The sequence below is a fragment of the Rhododendron vialii genome, chromosome 6a (assembly GCF_030253575.1).
Source record: "Rhododendron vialii isolate Sample 1 chromosome 6a, ASM3025357v1".
NCBI classification, from domain to species: domain Eukaryota; kingdom Viridiplantae; phylum Streptophyta; class Magnoliopsida; order Ericales; family Ericaceae; genus Rhododendron; species Rhododendron vialii.
Window position 1 is genome coordinate 27,768,548 of NC_080562.1, and position 19,958 is coordinate 27,788,505.

Genomic DNA, 19,958 nt, shown 5'->3' on the forward strand with positions numbered 1-19,958 from the left:
TGTGCATCCTGAGATGGTGCAAAAGTTCCTCCACGAAATTCACGAGGGGACTTGTGGAAGCCATGCTGGTGGTCGGTCCATAGCCCACCGAGCAATCACCCAAGGGTATTGGTGGCCGTACATGCAAGAAGATGCTAAGGTGTACGTAAAAATTTGTGAGAAGTGTCAGAAATTTTCACCAATGATTCGAACACCAGCCGAGGACCTGGTGCCGTTGACAAGTCCCTGGCCGTTTGCTCAGTGGGGAATGGACATAGTGGGTCCACTACACAAGGCAACTGGGAATCGAAAATTCCTACTAGTTGCAACAGATTACTTCACGAAGTGGATTGAGGCTGAGCCATTGGCCAAGATCACTGAACCTATGATAGAAAGGTTCGTGTGGAAAAGCATCATAACTCGCTTTGGGGTACCTTATTCGTTGATTACAGACAATGGGTCGCAATTTCAGAAGAAATTCAAAACTTTCTGTGCCCAGTATGGAATAAGAAATTATTATTCGACTCCAGCTTACCCTCAAAGCAACGGACAAGCAGAGGCTTCAAACAAAACAATCCTTGATGGGATTAAGAAACGTTTGGATAAAGCAAAGGGGAAATGGCCGGATGAATTGCCATTGGTTCTATGGGCATACCGAACAACGCCTAGGAGGTCTACGGGAGAGACCCCCTATTCATTAGCATATGGAACAGAGGCTGTTATTCCATTAGAAATAGGTCTGCCGACCAACAGGACCACTTTGGTTGAAAGTGGAGGAAATGACAGAGCCTTGGAGATTGAGTTAGACTTTGCCGAGGAACGACGAGAACGGGCCTTGGTGCACTTGGCCTCATACCAAGAGCAGCTCATCAAAAGTTATAACAAGAATGTACACCCACGAGAGTTTGGTGTTGGAGACCTTGTGCTACGAAAAGTGCTCGGCAATACTAAAGTGGCTAATGAGGGAAAGCTAGGGGCAAATTGGGAAGGCCCATATCGCGTTACAGAAATCGCGGGCATTGGGGCTTATCGATTGGCAGACTTGGATGGGAACCCAGTACCAAGACCTTGGAATGTCCATAATCTGAGAAAGTTTTTTATATAATTTTTCTTTATGCACATCGTGATTGTGTGGGAGTTACGAATAAAACTCTCTTGTGTTCTAGTTTTGTTATTTTTACAAGGGATACGAGTAACGCCCTCTTGGGTTTTACAGTTTATGAATGAAGTTACGTTTTTAGTCTAAACTGCTGTTTTCTTGGTATTTGTTTTAAATACGAATCACGACATTGGTTTCCCTCATTCGTATTGGGGAGCAGGGTATAGGATATCCATTTAAGTACGTGACACTTGAACACAAGTTCGAAACACTTGTGTAAACTTCAAACATTTAAGTACGAATTACTTAAACGCCAGTACGAAACACTTGTGAGAACGCAAGTACGAAATACTTGAGAATTGTTCTAAGTACGTGAAACTTAAAGTACGTGACACTTGTGAGAACGCAAGTACGAAATACTTGAGAAACCTGGACAGACATGCATAAACTTTAAACAAGTATATGTTAGCCACGAGATATTCAAAGTATGAGAACCCTTACGGGTCATACGAGTATATGCACCAACAGTCCACAGCATACGAAAATATGCACAAACTGGGAAGCATACGAATATATGCATAAAAGTACGTGAACCTTACATAAGTACGAAATACTTAAACATTTCAAAAACACCCATGACAGAAGTTTTATGTGGAAAAGGTATCTTGACAGGAATAATTCAAAAACAGATGTAAAGAAAGACAGAGCTCATTCATCTTCAGTGAGATCTTGCACAGTTGTAGGAGCAATTACAGGAGCTACTGGTGCAATCACATCATCTGTGGTATTTTCATCTCCAAGTTGACCATCACTGACTTCCTTTTGGCCAGGGTTGGTCATATCAAATTGAGGCTCCACTTCAGAAACAGGTTGCTCAGCAGACACGTTCACCACCTGCTCATCATTTATCTCCTCTGCAGTATCCTCCTCTTGACTAGCAGCACTGGGTAGTTCAATGTTGGTCCAGAGAGGAGATGATTCAGGAATCTCAGCTTTGGCAAGGCAAGCTGTCCAAGAGGCCACCCAGACTTGGTCTTGTATCCCAGGCATTTGGCTTGTGTAGCTTTCCGTGGCAACCTTGATTCCTTCATTATATCCTTTCTCAAAAGCAGCTTTGGCTTCAGTCTGGGTCGTCTCAAGCTCCTTCAAAGTTTGTGCAAGACTGTCCTCCGCCCCCTTCAGTTGTCCCTTTAAACCATCTGCCACTCCCAAGGCTTGGTTCCTTTCTTTCTCGAGCCTGATGATGGTACGTTGAAGCTTGGTGTTCTCACTTACAAGCTTGACACGTTGAGGCTCAGACTGGCTAAGCTTTTGAGCCATAGCCACCATTTTTTGCATCACCTGGAACGTTCAAAACAGTTAAACATGGATACCAAATGCTATGGTATGCTATGGTTTACAAAAAAATCTTACCTTGGCATTGTGAGACATGAATGAGCTTAGAAGGTTGTCAGGCGAGCTTGCCACCTCCTTCTGCATATCTCCTGGCAGCAGAAAAGCTTGAGACAGGGCAAGGGCAGTGCCTTCTGACTCGACACTGTCCCGAGCAGTGATAGCTCGGCTCCCGTGCGAGAATGGAGAAGCCCAGATGGGAGCAGGTGATGAGGAGGATGTTGGGGGTCTTTCTTGAGTTTCCTCCACTCGTTGACGTTTTTCACGGTGAAGGGCTTCAATCTCTTCAAGAGAAAATCTTGGGGGAGCATCTGTTTGAGTCTGGGGGCGACGACCACGACCTTGAACACCTTGGCCCCGAACAGTACCACGACTCCGACCAGGAATGGTGAGGAGGCTGCCTAAATCAATTGGCCGGTTCATCTCTGGAGGTGAGAGGGTATGATCGCTGGAAGACGAATTGGATGTGGGACTGGAAGTTTCCTCAGCAAGAGGGATTGGTTCGTCAGAGATCGGAGGTGTCCGAGAACGCCTTTCTTCTTGTTCAGAAACTGGTCTTGAAGGACCAGCTACTACAGGGTTATCAGCTGCTCGGGTTCGCCGATCAATAAACCCACCGTATGAAGCTTTGTAGCTGAGAAGTACTTGAGCTGCTCTTGCTCGGCCTGCAAGGTATGTCCCTTTGCCGTTGAATGCAAGTGCTCGTCTGATATCCGCTACGTGAACTTGTGGGGTTATGATGTTATAACCACGGTTGATATTTGATGCTGAAACAAAGCATAAGTAATTAGGAGCACGACAAAGCTCTTTCTATGAAAAAGGACAAAACATATGAAATTAGGGGAAAGCACTAACGTGGGCTCCCGAATACGTGAGGGGCATGAAAACCAATCACTTGGTCGTCCTCATCTCTGGGTTCGAAGTTGCCCGTAACGATCAGAAAGTCGTCATCATCCCCTCGAGCAGAGTCAGGGAGTTCAAGGACTAGCTTTTTTCTAGAATCCCTACTTTTTAGATAATAAGTGAGGGCGTCCCCAGTTCTGGAAATACTGTATAGATGGTGAATATCGTACAGGCCTAGGGAAGTCCCTAACATTTGGTTTAGGGTATTTATGCCCATAACTACTCGGAAGAAATTAGCAGAAACCTGCATTGGCGAAAGCCTGTAATACGCTAAGACTTGGCGGAGTAGAGGGGCTAAGGGAAACCTAACTCCGCCTTCAACGACGGCTACTACTGGAATGTGAAGGGTGTCAAAATCGAAGCTTTCACGAATGGCATCCTCAGGAGCCAAAACAGTAGCTACGTTGTCAGGAATCCCATATCGAGATCTGAAACTAGCCATGGTTTGAGGAGTATTACAATGTCTACGAAATCTCCCCATTACCAGAAAATCTTTTGGGGTTCTTTGAAGTATAAAGAAAGGGGACGATGAAACCCTAACGAAAGATTGTGAACAATCCACCAAGAGAAAAAGAGCAGTAAAGAGAGGAATGATGACTTACGAAAAATAGTCGATTGAATCCCTAAGAGCAGAGAGAAGGAGGTCTTGAAATGATGAACAGAGCTTCAATGGTGGGTAAACCTTGAAATCGCCTCTTTCTGCTAAGGGAATCTAAGAGAGAGATTGAGATTTTTGAAAATGGGACAAAAACCCAAAAATACCCTAAAGGTTGGTGATGTACGTGAAACGTCACCCCAGACGCCGTTTGAACGTTCCGTTTTCCAATAAACACGTCCGTTCGTATTTAATGTAAAAGCAATACGATGATCGACACGTGTAAAGGTTAGGGCTAAAAAGCCTGTGACGGCCACAAGAAAAGATGATTTTTTCTTAGCAACGTGATGAAATATTGCAGGAACAAAATGAATTCGCTCGGTAAAAGAGCTTTACTCGTCATCTGAGTAAAATATAAACGAGCAAAGCTGGGGAGCAATTGTAGGGAGGTATTCCCGAACAGGTACAAAATGAGCCCGAGCACGGTCAGAGAAAAAGGTCAACGCGCAGTGGACCAGTGATATGAGAAGTCAATGGTCCAGAGAGGTTGTACGATTCTCGGTGCAATAACATGAGACGTTATTGGACCAAATACAAGGAAAATGACATGAGATGCCACTGTTCATAGAAACTTGTTCGGCAAAAGAGAGCCGAACAGGAGGAGAGCTCCTTAGAAAGGATATGGTTCAAATTGTTTCCTTAGGGCCAGTAACACGTGAGGTAACTGGTCCAGGCCATCTGTTCGGCCATGAGATGGCCGAACAGAGAGAGAAGTTCTATTTGAGGGAACATTCTAGAAGGGTCCAGAATCACTGGTATTCTGTTAAAAGATAAGATCCCGAGAATATAGGATCTGAGAAAGATACCCAACAAGTATGGGATGTTCGGCTTGTTATGGAAAGAGTCCTTCAAGGATTAAAGGAAACGAGAATCCTTGATATCCTGGGATTCCTATACGAGTTAGGAATCCTAGGGCAACACGAATGCTTGGCCAGCAAGCATACGCAAGTCTATAAATAAGAGGTATACCTAGAGGAAAAAGGTACGCAATACACTGCATTCTATTTGCTTTCCTACTGATAATTAGGGTTTGATTGCTAGTACGTGATACTAACAAAAGCATCGGAGGGCCTTTGCCACGAGAGGCAAAGGTGCACTCACTCCTTGTCTGTTTTGCAGGACAGGGATTTCATTGACAAATTAGGGTTACGTTCAAAAGGCACGTGAAGCCGTAGCATTCCAGCGCTGTTCAAAGCACTGCTTGAATTTGTCCACCTACAGCTACCAAAACCTCAACTTAACATAACCAAACCAGTTATATAAGCATATAAACTGGACTGCTCAAACAAAAGTATAAATCATTCAGAAATTTTCCCGAATAACTTGTTTGAACAAGGAATCAAAGTGGTTAACAAACAATGATCGAAAAATCACCTAATTGGTCCGAATATATATCCGACATTGATATAACCATATGTACATCCATTACAAAACCCTAACTAAAATTAGCAAAACCATTTATATAACCATATATACGAAGAATAACATACCTAGTGTATCGATTGCGGCGTATGATCTGACGGCAATATGAGGGCGAATCACGGCGACTAGAACGGGTGAATCACGGCGACTAGAACGGGCGAATATCGGGCGACGAATGGAGAAGAAGTTCCGACTGAAACTATGGCGTCGAACGGAGTAGAATAACGTACGACTGAAAAAATGGTGATGAACGGCGACGAAGAAGGCCGTTGGCAATGTATGGTTTTTCTGGAAACGTCTGTATCGTCGTTCTGAGAAGGGGGTGGGGGGGAAGGGGGGGAAGGGGGGAAAGGGGGGGAGGGGGGGTTGGTTTTGTAATGGATGTTAGAGGTTTTTTCGGGATATGTTCAATTTTGAAATGGCCGTTTTTGAAATGGATGAATAAACGTGGCAAATTGTTTTTAAAAAACAGGGGTATATTAGACTAAATAAGGCTATTATATCCTTACTAATAGGTTAGTGGACTTAGGGGGTTTTAGAATTTAGAAGTGGACTTAGTGGGTTAGAAAAGTGCTATAATGGACTTATGAAAAATTCTCCCTAAATAATATGCATGTATGCTCCAAGTGAAAAGCTGTTATTATTAGTAATGTGTCTTTTTAAGTATTATCTCAGTGTAAATTTGAGTCGCGGGTTGGAATGTATATTTATAGTTTTTACGTATCAAATTTTGAGTTCGAGTATAGAAATGGTAAAAGACACGAGAGGCTCTTAAAGGACGTTATTTTTCTTTTAGTTCAAAAACTATAGACACAATTTTTAAAAATAAGACAGTCACCTATGGCAAAGTGAAGTCATAGTATCAATTTCAACGGCATTTGCTCTTCGACTAAAAGAAAGCATTTCAACTTTTAATTTGTAAATGACCCCATATTTGTAAATTCCTGGAGTTGCCAACTCCTTATCGGACAGATGACATCATATCGAATGAGTATGCACTGTTGTAACGTGGTGCATACCATGGGACAAACACTATAATTATAAAGAAAGCGACCCGTAACGAGTATGGAAGTGAAGCCTGACAGATACAAATTGCAAGTCAGTCTTCCTTGGCTTATATATATTGAAAACTTCATTGTAGAATACACCGGTGTCAATTTCAGTGAAGAGTGACTCATGGGGCAAGTGGATAGACTCAAGGACTGAATCAATGGACTTATGCAAATTGCAAGTCAGTCTTCTTTGGCTTTATACTGAACTTCATGCTAGAAATTAATACACCGGTACTGTCAATTTCGGTGAAGACTGACTTGGGGCAAGTGAGAAGACTCAAATATCTAAGTCATGGTTCATGGCTTATACGAAGGTGTCCTTGGGTTCACGGACAGACCATAGAATCCTGCTAGATCTATTGCATCAAAAGTTTAAAATTCTTCAGATTGTGACGTATGTGCTTGTGGTGCTAGACTAATTGTTAGGGCTATATTGGAGTTTCAACTTTTGTGTGCCTTGCTTAGAAGGATACAAAATCATGCTTAGAAACATGAACTAAAGGAAAAATAAAGTTATCACCACATTAATTAAGAAATTTCGTTAAGGCTTCATCAAATGGGTCTATTTTATGCGGACTTTTCTTTTTCTTTTTTTTTTTTTTTTTGAGAAAATGAGATTTCATAAGCTTGAGTGATAATAACTATAATTTAAGAAGAATATTTGGAGAAAAATCATTGTCAAGAATGAATGTCCAAGGCAGTGCCGAGTGGTCGTTCATCTCAGCAATCAACGACTCGGATCATGATTGAGCAATGGATGGTTAAGATCCGTACGCGCTCAGATTTAATCTGAGCCATTCGTGCCAAGATGAATGAACGGATGCCGCTCGGCAAGAGGTTCTTGGCACCATCCCCGGATCCGTTGGCAAGTAATATCTAGACAACCAAACACGCATGCCATACTTTCCTCAAGGCCTCTCTGACCTATTTGGCATGGTTTTTTTTTATTTTTATTAGTTCTCTTTATTCTAACAAGATTGGAGTCAAATTTTTATATCACATCATTCGTCTCTGAGAGTAATCGAAAAAATATGAAAATAGAGACAAGTAACCAAGGGCCAATTATTCACACCTTAAGCTAGGCTGCTATGTTGGGTATGCAGACAACCTTGAGCAACGCTGGAGCCTGGGGTGCGCAAGAGAAAACTGTTCTTAGAGAGAAGAGAGAAAACTTGTACTCCATTAATTTTCATTATAATGGATTGGTGTGGCTCCTGTGGTTTTTCTCGCCTTCAGATTTTCCATGTAAATCTGTGTGTTCTTTCTTTTCTATTCATTATGCACTGTGTCGTTTTGTTGTTTGATTTATGTGGTCGTAGTTTCCAAGATGCGTAGGGACGTTGTGAATTTAACGTGTAGGTCGATTCTTAACAAGGTAGAGTTGCGAGGAAAGGTAAAGAAAGTATGAAAATGTCGGGGTTCTTTTTTTGTATATTTTTGTTTTCGGTTTGTAGGAAAACTCTGGGACTCCCATCTCTAACTTTTCTACTATGATTAATTTTTCGTTAAAACTTGTCCTGTAAAAGTTCCATATTTTATTATAAAAATAATAATCTTAGTTTCCTACGCAATAAACAATTTTTGTTCAAAACTTTCTCATGAATACAAAAAAAAAAAAATACAAACTTGGACGGACTTTACTAAATGTTTTCTTGCTTCCCTCATCTCACAATGGAAACCAGTCATCAAGGACTCAAGTCTAGTCGGTCCAGTACGAATCCCATACAGTTTGGTCCACTTTTGAATTTCGTGGGCCAATCCCTGGCTCACAACAATGATCAGAAACGTTCATTTTGTAAAGCTCGTCAAGTTCTTCGAGTTCGAGAAGAATCATGTTCATGGAATACCGATTAATAACATATCTAAACACCTTTATATAGAATTTATCTTGAACAAAATGCAATGTGCACATTTATCTGGAATTTCATAGCTTTTAGTCTATGAATTTTTTGAACCAGACAAATATTTTGGGACGAGCTAGAATCAAATATTGGGTGAATGTAAGCAGACTTAATAGATTTTAACTTTGGAAAAGTTGTTCCTCCAAAATTTCAGTTTCAGCATTTACTTTCAATTTCCTTGCACCAGTCTCTTCTTCAGATTCAAAACAAAGTAAGCAGCGAAATCTGCTCCACCACATACCTGAACAACACATGGCCCAGTCGTTGCCGCCTTCGTTTTTTCTTTTCATGCCTATCGTTGTTTTCTTGCTTTGGGGTTCAGTACCCGACTCTGTGCAGGGCGGGAACGAGACTGATCGGCTAGCCTTACTAGCATTCAAGGCGGAAATCACCGGCGATCCCCTCGGGATACTAAATTCTTGGAATGAATCCGTCCACTTCTGCCAATGGGTTGGTGTAACGTGTGGCCGCCGGCACCAGAGGGTCACTAAGTTAATCCTTCCGAATGGCAAACTATCAGGGCCCATTTCGCCGCACATTGGAAATTTAAGCTTCCTTGTGTGGTTACTGTTGCCAAACAATAGCTTGAGTCATGACATCCCCCAAGAACTCGGCCGCTTACGCCGACTGAAATTCTTGTACTTGTATAATAATTCAGTTACCGGCGAAATTCCGGCCAATATATCTCGTTGCTCTAATCTTATCTCCCTTGGATTTACTCTAAACAGGCTAACGGGAAAAATTCCAACGGAGCTCGGTCGCCTATCCAAACTCCAGGGATTGCATGTTGGACAAAACAATCTAACAGGAGGTGTGCCAGCATCTATTCGTAATCTATCATCTTTGGCAAACCTCTTTATATCCCACAATAATTTTGGTGGGAATATGCCTGATGGTCTTGGCAGATTGACAAAATTGGAAACTTTTGCAGTAGCGGACAACAAGTTGGTCGGTACGATTCCCTCCTCGCTCTTTAATATCTCTTCCATTGCGAATTTCGATGTCGGAGAGAACCAAATCCGAGGGATTCTTCCCACAAACCTAGGAACTTCACTTTCTAATCTCAAGTTCCTTGGAGTTGGTTACAACTTGTTGACTGGATCCATTCCTAGTTCAATATCGAATGCCACCAATTTATATTACCTTGGGGTGAACACCAACAATTTTACTGGGAAAATGCCTTCTTTGGATAAGCTGCGTAATCTAAATGTGTTAGATGTTTTTTCTACTCATCTAGGAACAGGGGAAGCAGATGACTTGAGCTTTCTCTCCCCTTTGATCAATGCCACCAATTTGGAACGGTTGGAACTGGACAACAACGGTTTTGGAGGTGTGTTTCCGGAAGTAATTACTAATTTCTCCATTCGTCTTAGTCTTGTAACGTTGCAGAACAATAAGCTGTACGGGAGCATCCCAAGAGGGATAGGGAATCTGGTCAATTTGCAGGAATTTAGTGTATTTAACAACCATTTGACAAGTAACATTCCTGCTGATTTTGGGAAGCTTCAAAACCTGCATCTTTTGTCTCTCGGAGGTAATAGATTCTACGGTGACATTCCGTCGTTTTTTGGAAACTTATCCATGTTAGCATATCTCGATCTGTCCAAAAATGATCTTCACGGAAGCATCCCGTCGTCTTTCGGAAACTTATCCATGTTAGTAGGTCTCGCTCTGTCCGAAAATGATCTTCATGGAAGCATCCCGTCGAGTATGAGCACATGCAAGATGTTGCTGCATCTTATACTCGCCAAAAACAGTCTTACTGGCACCATACCCAAACAAGTTGTTAGTCTCTCATCATTGTTTTATCTAGACCTATCTCATAACAACTTGACTGGCGTCGTCCCTGTGGAAATCGGAGTTTTAAAAAATCTTGAAACACTAAATATTTCTAACAATATATTGGTTGGTAATATTCCAAGTGCCCTTGGTAGCTGTGTGAAATTGGAATCACTTAATTTGAACGGCAACAAGTTCTGGGGAGTCCTTCCATCAACTTTGAGTGAATTGAGAGGCTTGGAGGAACTAGACATTTCTATGAATGATTTCTCAGGAAAAATCCCAGATTATATCGAGAGCTTTATTTTCTTAAAGAAATTAAACATATCATTCAATGATTTTGAGGGATCGGTACCAAAACAAGGCATATTTACGATTGCAGCAGCTATTTCTATTGAGGGAAACAAGAAGCTTTGTGGTGGTATACCAGATTTACAACTGCGCAGTTGCCAATCAAAGGGATTCCCAAGGAAGAAATTTACTCAACTTCTGAAATTGGTACTCCCATTGTCTTTTGGTCTAGTATGTCTATTTGTGATGATGTACTTCTTGTATCTTCGTTGGTTTAAAAAAAGAACAAAGGTACCATCTTTTAGCTTTTTTGGCCACTCGTTTCCTAAGTTGTCCTACAGGAGTCTAGTTAAAGCGACCAATGGTTTCTCTTCTGCCAATCTAATAGGCAAGGGTAGTTTTGGTTCGGTGTACAAAGGAATTCTTGATCTTAATCAGGGTGAAAAACTAGTTGCCGTGAAGGTATTAAACCTTCAATTCCAGGGAGCTACCAAGAGTTTCATTGCCGAGTGTAAGGCCCTAAGGAGCATCAGACATCGGAATCTAGTAAATGTCATCACCGCATGTTCAAGCATTGACTATAAAGGTGATGATTTCAAAGCTCTGGTTTACGAGTTCATGGTCAATGGAAGCCTAGATGAGTGGTTGCATCCAAATGAGAAAGAAGATGATGCTCACGACAAGTCGCAGAGTTTAAACCTTCTACAGAGGTTAAATATTGCATTTGACGTCGCTTCTGCACTTTTTTATCTTCACCACCATTGCTCGGAACCAATAGTTCACTGTGACTTGAAACCGAGCAACGTTCTTCTTGATGATGATATGGTTGGACATGTAGGTGATTTTGGGTTAGCAAGATTTCATGTAGATGCGACACGTATTTCTTCTGCAAATCAATCAAGTTCTATTGGCTTACGTGGGTCATCCGGTTATGCAGCTCCAGGTAAATGTTTCCCTTAGACTCATTTCCTGTTTCTTTTCTCCTTCACTTCCAACGGTTTTCAGATTTAATCTGGTAACCCACACACATAAATAAAGCTATTGGTTCTTATGTTTTACTCCTCACTGCATCATTTTGCGTTCAAAAGTATTACATACAGTTGAGTTAAGCAGAAAGGTGTCAGATTGTTTCTTGTAATGGAGATGTACGTAGTTTCTTTCTTTGTTTTTGCCAAGACACGTTAACCTAAAAAATGAATAACCAACAATTGTATTGTCTGAACTTTACTGGTTTCTTGATCATAGGACGTACCCACATTTCTTTCTTTTTTTTTAGAGTATTTTGTAAACATTTTCCTATCATCTTTCCTGCGATTTGTAATTCTCTTGGGTTAGGGAATATTTTCACAACAAATGGGCCACGTGCTAACGTCTAGAAATTATAATAGCTTACTTGGTATTAGGAGTTAAAGTATTAAGCAAGACATCTCAGGGGATGTGATCGATAATATGGGGAAATGTGTAGAGCACAGTCTACATAGGTTTCTGTTACTATATACTCCTATCTTTCCTTTTCCAGAAAGTATGCACCGGTGTGACCCCTGGCTTATGTTGTATGTTTGGTTCGGGCTTTTTAATGAAATATACACTTACCCCAAAAAAATCAAAGTGAACCAATCAAGCATGATTCAAATTAAGCATTCTAGATGACACAAGCAAAACCAAATGTCATTATTCGAGCAGGAAGCAACGAAGAGACACAACTCTTTGTCGTATTATTCGAGACGTAAAATTATGTGTATCCATCTAAGAATTGTTTGTTGAAGTTTCTTTACTATTCCTTGAGAGGCTACCTATCAAGCAGATTTGTAATACTTTTTTATCTATATGAATTGTAGAGTATGGCATGGGAAATGAAGTATCAATGTCAGGTGATATGTATAGTTTCGGTATTCTTTTATTGGAGATGTTCACAGGGATGAGACCAACAGATACCATGTTCGATGGTAGTCTGACTCTCCACAACTTTGTTGAGATGGCTATGGCTGAACAAGTAGCAAACGTTATTGATCCAACACTGTTTCAACAAGCAGTAATGGGAGAGGCAAGCTCAAGCATCAACAACTCTCAGTATCATAGCCCGGCTAGCATTCACAAATGCTTGACTTCAATTCTTAAAGTGGGAATAGAATGTTCAGAAGAACTACCAACAGATCGACCGGATATCAAAGAAATCGTTACTCAGTTGCATGTGATTAAGAACATTCTTCTAGGAGTTGGAGTACACGAAGGAATGAGAGCTAGAATTGCAGCTTGATCATGTGCAGGTATGACCCCTTTTACATTCCAATAACTACTAGAGAAAAATCTGTATTTGGCACTAATACCACCACAATTCTGCACTCGGCCGGCGAAACAGCGGTTTGTTCAGTTGTTGCTGACTTAAATAGAGGTTTTAGTTCTGTTCAACTTTACCCAAGTTCCTAAGAACCATGATATTTTCATTTGCTATGAACAAAACGTCAATTTCCATTCCTAGTTCAAACTTGAGAATCAATAAATTCACCCAGAACCTCAGTGTAAGTGTTTTTCAGAACAATAGTGAAGAGACAACAAAGTACGTAGGACCTCTAATGCCACATTCCAATTCAGGATAAACAAACCTCATTTTCGTAACTTCAATGAGGCAAGTTCTTGAATAACCTCTGCATCTACCATCAATTGGAGGATGTGGATGTATTTTTCTCCTTTCTTCTACAGAAATTGGTGTATCAATAGCATTTTTCTACATAGAGCTGTGCTACGTGCACAGACTGCTGTGCACAGCAGCCTTTTCCTCCCGCCCCGGGTCGCACAAAGATGATCGGAGCCGCTCATTTTGTTCAAAATATGTCGTTTAAGGTCTCTGTAAAAAATGAGCTTCGATCGATATCGTTAGAGGCGTTAACAAAACACCCAAAATCACTTCAGAATTTAGGAGTGTTTTGTTAACGCCTCTAACGATATCTAACAAAGCTCATTTTTTACAGAGACCTTAAAGGACATATTTTGAACAAAATGAGCGGCTCCGATCATTTTTGTGCGACCCAAGGCGGGAGGAAAAGGCTGTTGTGCACAGCTGCTGTGCACAACAGTCTGTGCACGAATCATTTTTGTTCTACATATATTCCGTAAGTGATTATCTTCTCCTATCAAACTTCTTCAATAACTAATTTTCCTTCTTCCCTCATAGGTGCTTGTGGTTTGGTCTTTGGTGGGTCTTGAAGGTATCTGTTGAGACCAGACCACAACTTTGTGATATTGCTCCATATTGCTTTGGCTACACATTACAGATGCTAGTTTGTTGTTCAATATCTGTGTTTTTTTGGTGTCAAGTTTATGTTCCTCTTGTGTTTTTAGTTTGTTTCAAGCATGAGAATTTTCTAATTTAAATGTACTATAAGACTTACATGTCAAGTGGGACTCCAATAGCATATGAGCAAAAAGTAATTGTTTCTTGTCACCAATTTCTACTATATATGTGCAAGGTTGTCTCCATCTAAACCAAATTGCTTTCTTTATATTGAATTTGCTACCGACCCATAGTGGGTTTGGGGCCACATGACTGAGAACAAACCCCAGATATATATTGAGGAATTGCAACAATATTTAACTACTCAAACGCTCCATTTGGTTACAGGCCTACATTATTAAGCTCGGCAATATTTTTAAAAATTACAAACTATAATAGACCTACGTACCGCATCATAATTTAACGATGTGGGAAACAATACAAATATTTTACCAATGTTGTTTGAGAATGCAATAAATACTATATCTTCTATCAAGCATAAGCGAATGACTAGCAATAGGTTTAAAGTTTAAACACAGCCAAAATGCGTTTCTCCTTCTAATTATCTTATTGATCTTCCCTCCAATCCCTCATATTTTGCGTGTCAAAGTAAAGTGGGAATTGGCCAGATGCATATATCTATTCATATTCAAGTGCAGATTTTATTGAGGGGGGGAAAAAATCCATCTAAATACTCGTATGATCAGACTAACTTGAGATCGATCACCTTTGACCTCTCCCTGTTCAACATCATGTATACGGGATTATTAAGCTATGAGGGTGTATGTATAGGAGCATCTTTAGGAGATAACAAAAGATGATCGAAAAGGGGGATAGTAAAATCCTACATCACATTAGCTAGTTGATGTTTGGGATTTTTAGTCCCTCGCCGCAACGGAAGCACGCCACAAAATTAAACAAGCACAAGAAAAATAAATAACACAAGATTTTTGTGATTCGGTCTCAATAACTACTCCACAAACAAAAGAGAAATTTCATTATATTGATCGAGTACAATGAGATAGAAAAATATTAGTCCCCAAGCCCATGCTCACTAATAATTTTTTTTTTATCTCTCCATCACTCTCACAATATATTTTCTCTCTTGCTCTCATCAATTGTGTATATCTCACACACACATATAAATCCCAAATACGCCTCGGCATTTATAGAGTATCAAGCCTTGACCTCCAAGGCTTCCTACTGCCTTGTAATTCCTTTTCCTACTCGGACTAGGAAATACACCAAGAAGGAAACTCTTCCAAAGTAATACCGCCAAGTATGGAACTCCTCCAACTTGCCATAGGATTTGATTCTCTTACCAAAACCGAATATAACATAACTACACACGAATAATTACCAAGCACCCCCTCGATAAATTATCACACGTAGGTGAAGCCCAACAATCACCCCCTCGCCCATGTGGGATGATTTTGCACCCCCTCACCTAGGTGCACTGCACCCCCTCATCGGGGCACCCCACAAAGCTCACTTTGCGAATTGACATGACCCCACCTCTACTTCCTTTTGTGCACAACAAAGAGATCACCACTACTAACCAAATTTAAAGCAAAAGAGAACCTCCTTTTAATAGGCGCACCTTTGACCTCGTGAACCAATTTTGTCTCTTCGCTTGGAGCTTCCACGTGAACACCAACTCGTTGCACCTCTTTCCGGCCGAAATTTTGCACGACTTTCACACAGCTCACATGCTCGCCCACAAGCCCAATCGTGCCTCTTTGCAACTTGTTGTCACCTTGTTCACCCCAACGCATCACATGCGCATTATCAAATCCCATACTACTCGCTCGATGTTTGATTTTTGCTCTCCTATTCAAAACATCTCCTTCAAGCTTGTATAGGGTACCCATTGTAGGGAGGTATTCCCGAACAGGTGCAAAATGAGCCCGAGCACGGTCAACAAAGGGTCAACGCACTGTGGACCAGTGATATGAGAAGTCAATGGTCCAGAGAGGTTGTACGATTCTCGGTGCAATAACATGAGACGTTATTAGGACCAAATACAAGGAAAATGACATGAGATGCCATTGTTCATAGACACTTGTTCGGCAAGAGAGAGCCGAACAGGAGGAGAGTTCCTTACAAAGGATATGGTTCAAATTGTTTCCTTAGGACCAGTAACACATGAGGTAATTGGTCCAGGCCATCTGTTCGGCCATGGGATGGCCGAACAGAGAGAGAAGTACTATTTGAGGGAACATTCTGGAAGGTTCCAGAGTAGTCATGTCCCATAAAGGGATAAAGATCCCAAGAATATAGGATCTGAGAAAGATACCCAACGAATATGGGATGTTCGGCTCTTAAAGGAAAAGAATCCTAAAAGGACTCTTTTCCATAAACTGATAAAGGAAACGAGACTCCTTGATATCCTGGGTTTCCTATACGAGTTAGGAATCCTATGGTAACATGGATGCTTGGACAGCAAGCATCCATAAATCTATAAATATGAGGTAAACCTAGAGGTGAGAGGTACGCAATACACTGCATTCTATTTTCTTTCCTACTGATAATTAGGGTTTGATCACTAGTACGAAATACTAACAAAGCCATCGGAGGGCCTTTGCCACGAGAGGCAAAGGTGCACTCACTCCTTGTCTGTTTTGCAGGATAAGGATTTCTTTGACAAATTAGGGTTACGTTCAAGAGGCACGTGAAGCCGCTGCATTCCAGTGCTGTTCAAAGCACTACTTGAATTTGTCCACCTACACCCATCAGCTTCCCATGCAATACCACCTTTTCTCCCTCGAGAATCTCAAGGACTCTACCACTTGACTGGAACTTGCAACCTCTTGAAACAAGCGTTCCTAACGAAATCAAATTTGTTTTTAGACCTGGCACGTGCCTAACCCCAGTTAATGTCACCTTGTGTCCATCAACCATGCGAAACCTCACTGTCCCAACACCCACAACTTTATTGGTTGTGTTGTTTGCCATCCTCACAGTATTTCCGCCACAAGCTTCATATGTATCAAAAAACGTCTTTTTTGAGCACATGTGAAAAGAACACCTAGAGTCCAAAACCCAATCTAATTTTCTAGTACCTGAAGTGACTATGAGCGCGTCACTTTCATCATAAGAATCCTCCTCGGTTGCTACATTCCCTGAACTTTCCTTAGCTTTGTCCTCTTTACACTTTCAACAGTCTTTGATTACATGTCCCTCTTTGTCGCACTAATAGCACCTACTCTTATCACCCCTTGACTGCGAACTTCCTCTTGACTTGGAACCATTCCCTCTCTCAACCTCCCTACCTCTAAAACTGCCACCCTCTGATGCAACCAAAGATCCACCAATGGAGTCTTTAATTTTCACTATCCTTCTTTCGCATTGACTCATGCGAAATAAGGGTAGCCACCACATCATCAATCTCAATGGTATCCTTGCCGTATATTAGAGTAGTTTTGAGATGCTCATACGAAGGAGGCAAGGGGACCAACAAGATGATAGCCTTATCTTCCTCCTCAATCTTCGCACCAATGGCTTCCAACTCAGCCACCAACCTGTTAAACTCATCCATATGGTTCATGAAATTAATTCACGCCCTGACATTTGAAGTGCGTACAACTGCTTCTTCAAAGACAACCGATTTGTCATTGATTTGGACTTGTACCTACTCTCCAACTTTGCCCAAAGTTCTGTCGGATCCATTTCATTGTTGACTTCTCGGAGAGTGCTGTTACCAAGATACAATTGAATCGTACTATTGGCTAACTCTCTCATCTCCTCCCACTAGTCATCCTTCACTCCTTCCGGCTTCTTCGATTTTTTCTTGAAAGCTTTCACCAAACCCTCTCTTGTCAAAATATTTTTCACCCTTTGTTGCCAAAGAGTAAAATCATTGTGACTGTTGAAAAGCTCAATTGCAAAACCTGTGCCTTTCACAGCCATCTCTTGCATGTGCTAATTTTGTGCTCTAACCTTTTGCTCTGATACCAGTCGTTTGGATTTTTAGTCCCTCGGCGCAACGGAAGCACGCCACAAAATTAAACAAGCACAAGAAAAATAAAGAACACAAGATTTTCGTGGTTCGGTCTCAAATACCTACTCCACAAACAAAAGAGAAATTCTACTATATTGATCGAGTACAATGAGATAGAAAAATATTAATCCCCAAGCCCACGCTCACTAATATTTTTTTTTATCTCTCCCTCACTCTCACAATATATTTTCTCTCTTGCTCTCACCAATTGTGTATATCTCACACACACATATAAATCCCAAATATTTATAGAGTGTCAAGCCTTGACCTCCAAGGCTTCCTACTGCCTTGTAATTCCTTTTCCTACTCAGACTAGGAAATACACCAAGAAGGAAACTCTTCCAAAGTAATACCACCAAGTATGGAACTCCTCCAACTTGCCATAGGATTTGATTCTCTAACCAAAACTGAATATAACATAACTACACACGAATAATTACCAAGCACTCCCTCAATAAATTATCACAAATGGGTGAAGCCCAACAATTGAATAGTCACTTGCAACTACTAACTAGTGCTTTGAGTTTGCAAGCTGTTCTCTTGGTGGCTTGAGTTTGCAAGCTGTTCTCTTGGTGGCTAGGTGCGGGTGTTTGAGGCTGGTGTTTGTGTGCTACTTTTGGAGCTGTTGTTGTTCGTTCCTCTGGTGCTCTTTTCCAGTTTCTTTAGCGGAGGCTAGTTTTGGTTGTTTTTTCTTGGGTTTGGTTTTGTTTCTGAGCTGTCTTCCTGATTGTTGGTGGAGGTGTTCTCTTTTTCTTGTTTCCTTTTTGGGTGTTAGTGTGTTGGTGCTGTTTTCCTTTTAGGTGTTGGCGTATTGGGGTTGTTTCTTTTCTTTTGTTGGCTTCTTGCCAACGTCTCTTTTGGGTTTCGGGTAGCTCTTATTTGCCCTTATTCCTTTTAATCTTAGTTTCCTTTTCAGAGATTAATAAATTTTTTTTTGCGGAGAAAAAAAAAAACACTACTAACTAGTGCCATACTCCAAATGAATCCTCAAAATTTATTCAAGTTTTTTAACCATTTCTTTGACTTTAAAGGACCTACTTGGTCACAACATATAACAAATTCACCAAGTAATAGTACTTCCTCTATTCCTTTTTAAGTGTCCTGTATGAATAGATGTGCTATTTTGGAATAAAAAAATACATGTGTGCATATTTATTTCAATTTCTTTGCACTAAATTAGTTAAATATCAATAATTTTAAAATTACCGTTTTAGCGGTCATCACAAAAAAATCAGTTCTATTGGATAATTGTATCCAATCTAATTAATCTTTCATTTAGAATTTAGAATCCTGAGTTCTGAATGAATTTTGAAGAATATTTAGACCAGTATGTGCCCAGTACTCCCGTGATCTGACCACAAATATTGTAGGGCATGTTTAGAAGAGCATTAATCATAGAAATTATCTTGATATACATTCATGGTATCTAAGGGCAAACATTTTTTGAATATTATGAATTGCTATGATATCTATCGATATCTGATCAAGATAATTTTTTTGCTTAATGCTCTTTTTGTTTTTTTATACATAAGAGGACCTAGGCTCTAAGAAACAAAAACACTTGACGCAGTAGCTCGATACTTCAAGACCACCACGGTCATTGCGCAAAGCCTCTAACGTTTCTTAAAATTTCATTCAAAATTTAAAATCCCAAAATCTGATTTAAAAATTGAAAGATAGGATGAAGTACCTAGAATTATCCGATTGAGCTAATTCAATCATTAACCACTTGAATACTTATTTTAATATTGTATTATTAAACAACTCGATCGGATCATTCAAAAGAAAGAAAAAAGATTTTTCCTTTTTAGTTTGGAGCTGAGGCCCCCTCAATAGCAATTTGAACGACATACGTACTAAAAGAAAACAGACTTTGGGTTGGTGCTGTGCAGTGAGGTGAGCACTGTGTTACACACTTCCGAACCATCGAATCATGCATCCGATGGCTCGGATTTCATCTCGGCAACCAACAATCGAGAGCTGTTCATTGCTGAGATGAGATCTGAGCCGTCGGAAGTACGATCCGAAGGATCGAAAATGCGCAGCACAGTGCTGCGCTCACTATATTGCACAGCACCATCCTCCAATTCAAAGAAAACAACCTTAACTTTTATAATTTGTAAATGACCTTGTACTTGTAAATACTGGTCGCCAACTCTTGATCTGACAGATGACATTAAAACCGAACGAGTTTGTATTGTTGACATATATACT

At 40.6% G+C, this 19,958-nt stretch overlaps 1 protein-coding gene across 1 annotated transcript; it reads left to right on the forward strand.

Moving 5' to 3' along the window:
* The first annotated feature begins 8,538 nt into the window (after positions 1–8,538).
* On the forward strand, positions 8,539–12,982 carry LOC131330029 (probable LRR receptor-like serine/threonine-protein kinase At3g47570). Its single transcript, XM_058363498.1, has 2 exons — positions 8,539–11,416; positions 12,312–12,982. The coding sequence occupies exons 1-2, from the start codon at positions 8,656–8,658 to the stop codon at positions 12,728–12,730; spliced, it is 3,180 nt and encodes a 1,059-aa protein (XP_058219481.1). The 5' UTR covers positions 8,539–8,655; the 3' UTR covers positions 12,731–12,982.
* The last annotated feature ends 6,976 nt before the right edge of the window (positions 12,983–19,958 follow it).

What these genes read in the sequence shown, in the direction of transcription:
- LOC131330029 (XM_058363498.1), top strand. Translation starts at nt 8,656, where the DNA reads ATGGCCCAGTCGTTGCCGCCTTCGTTTTTTCTTTTCATGCCTATCGTT. An exon ending in ATCCGGTTATGCAGCTCCAG is followed by an intron (nt 11,417 to 12,311) that starts GTAAATGTTTCC and finishes TATGAATTGTAG; the next exon opens with AGTATGGCATGGGAAATGAA.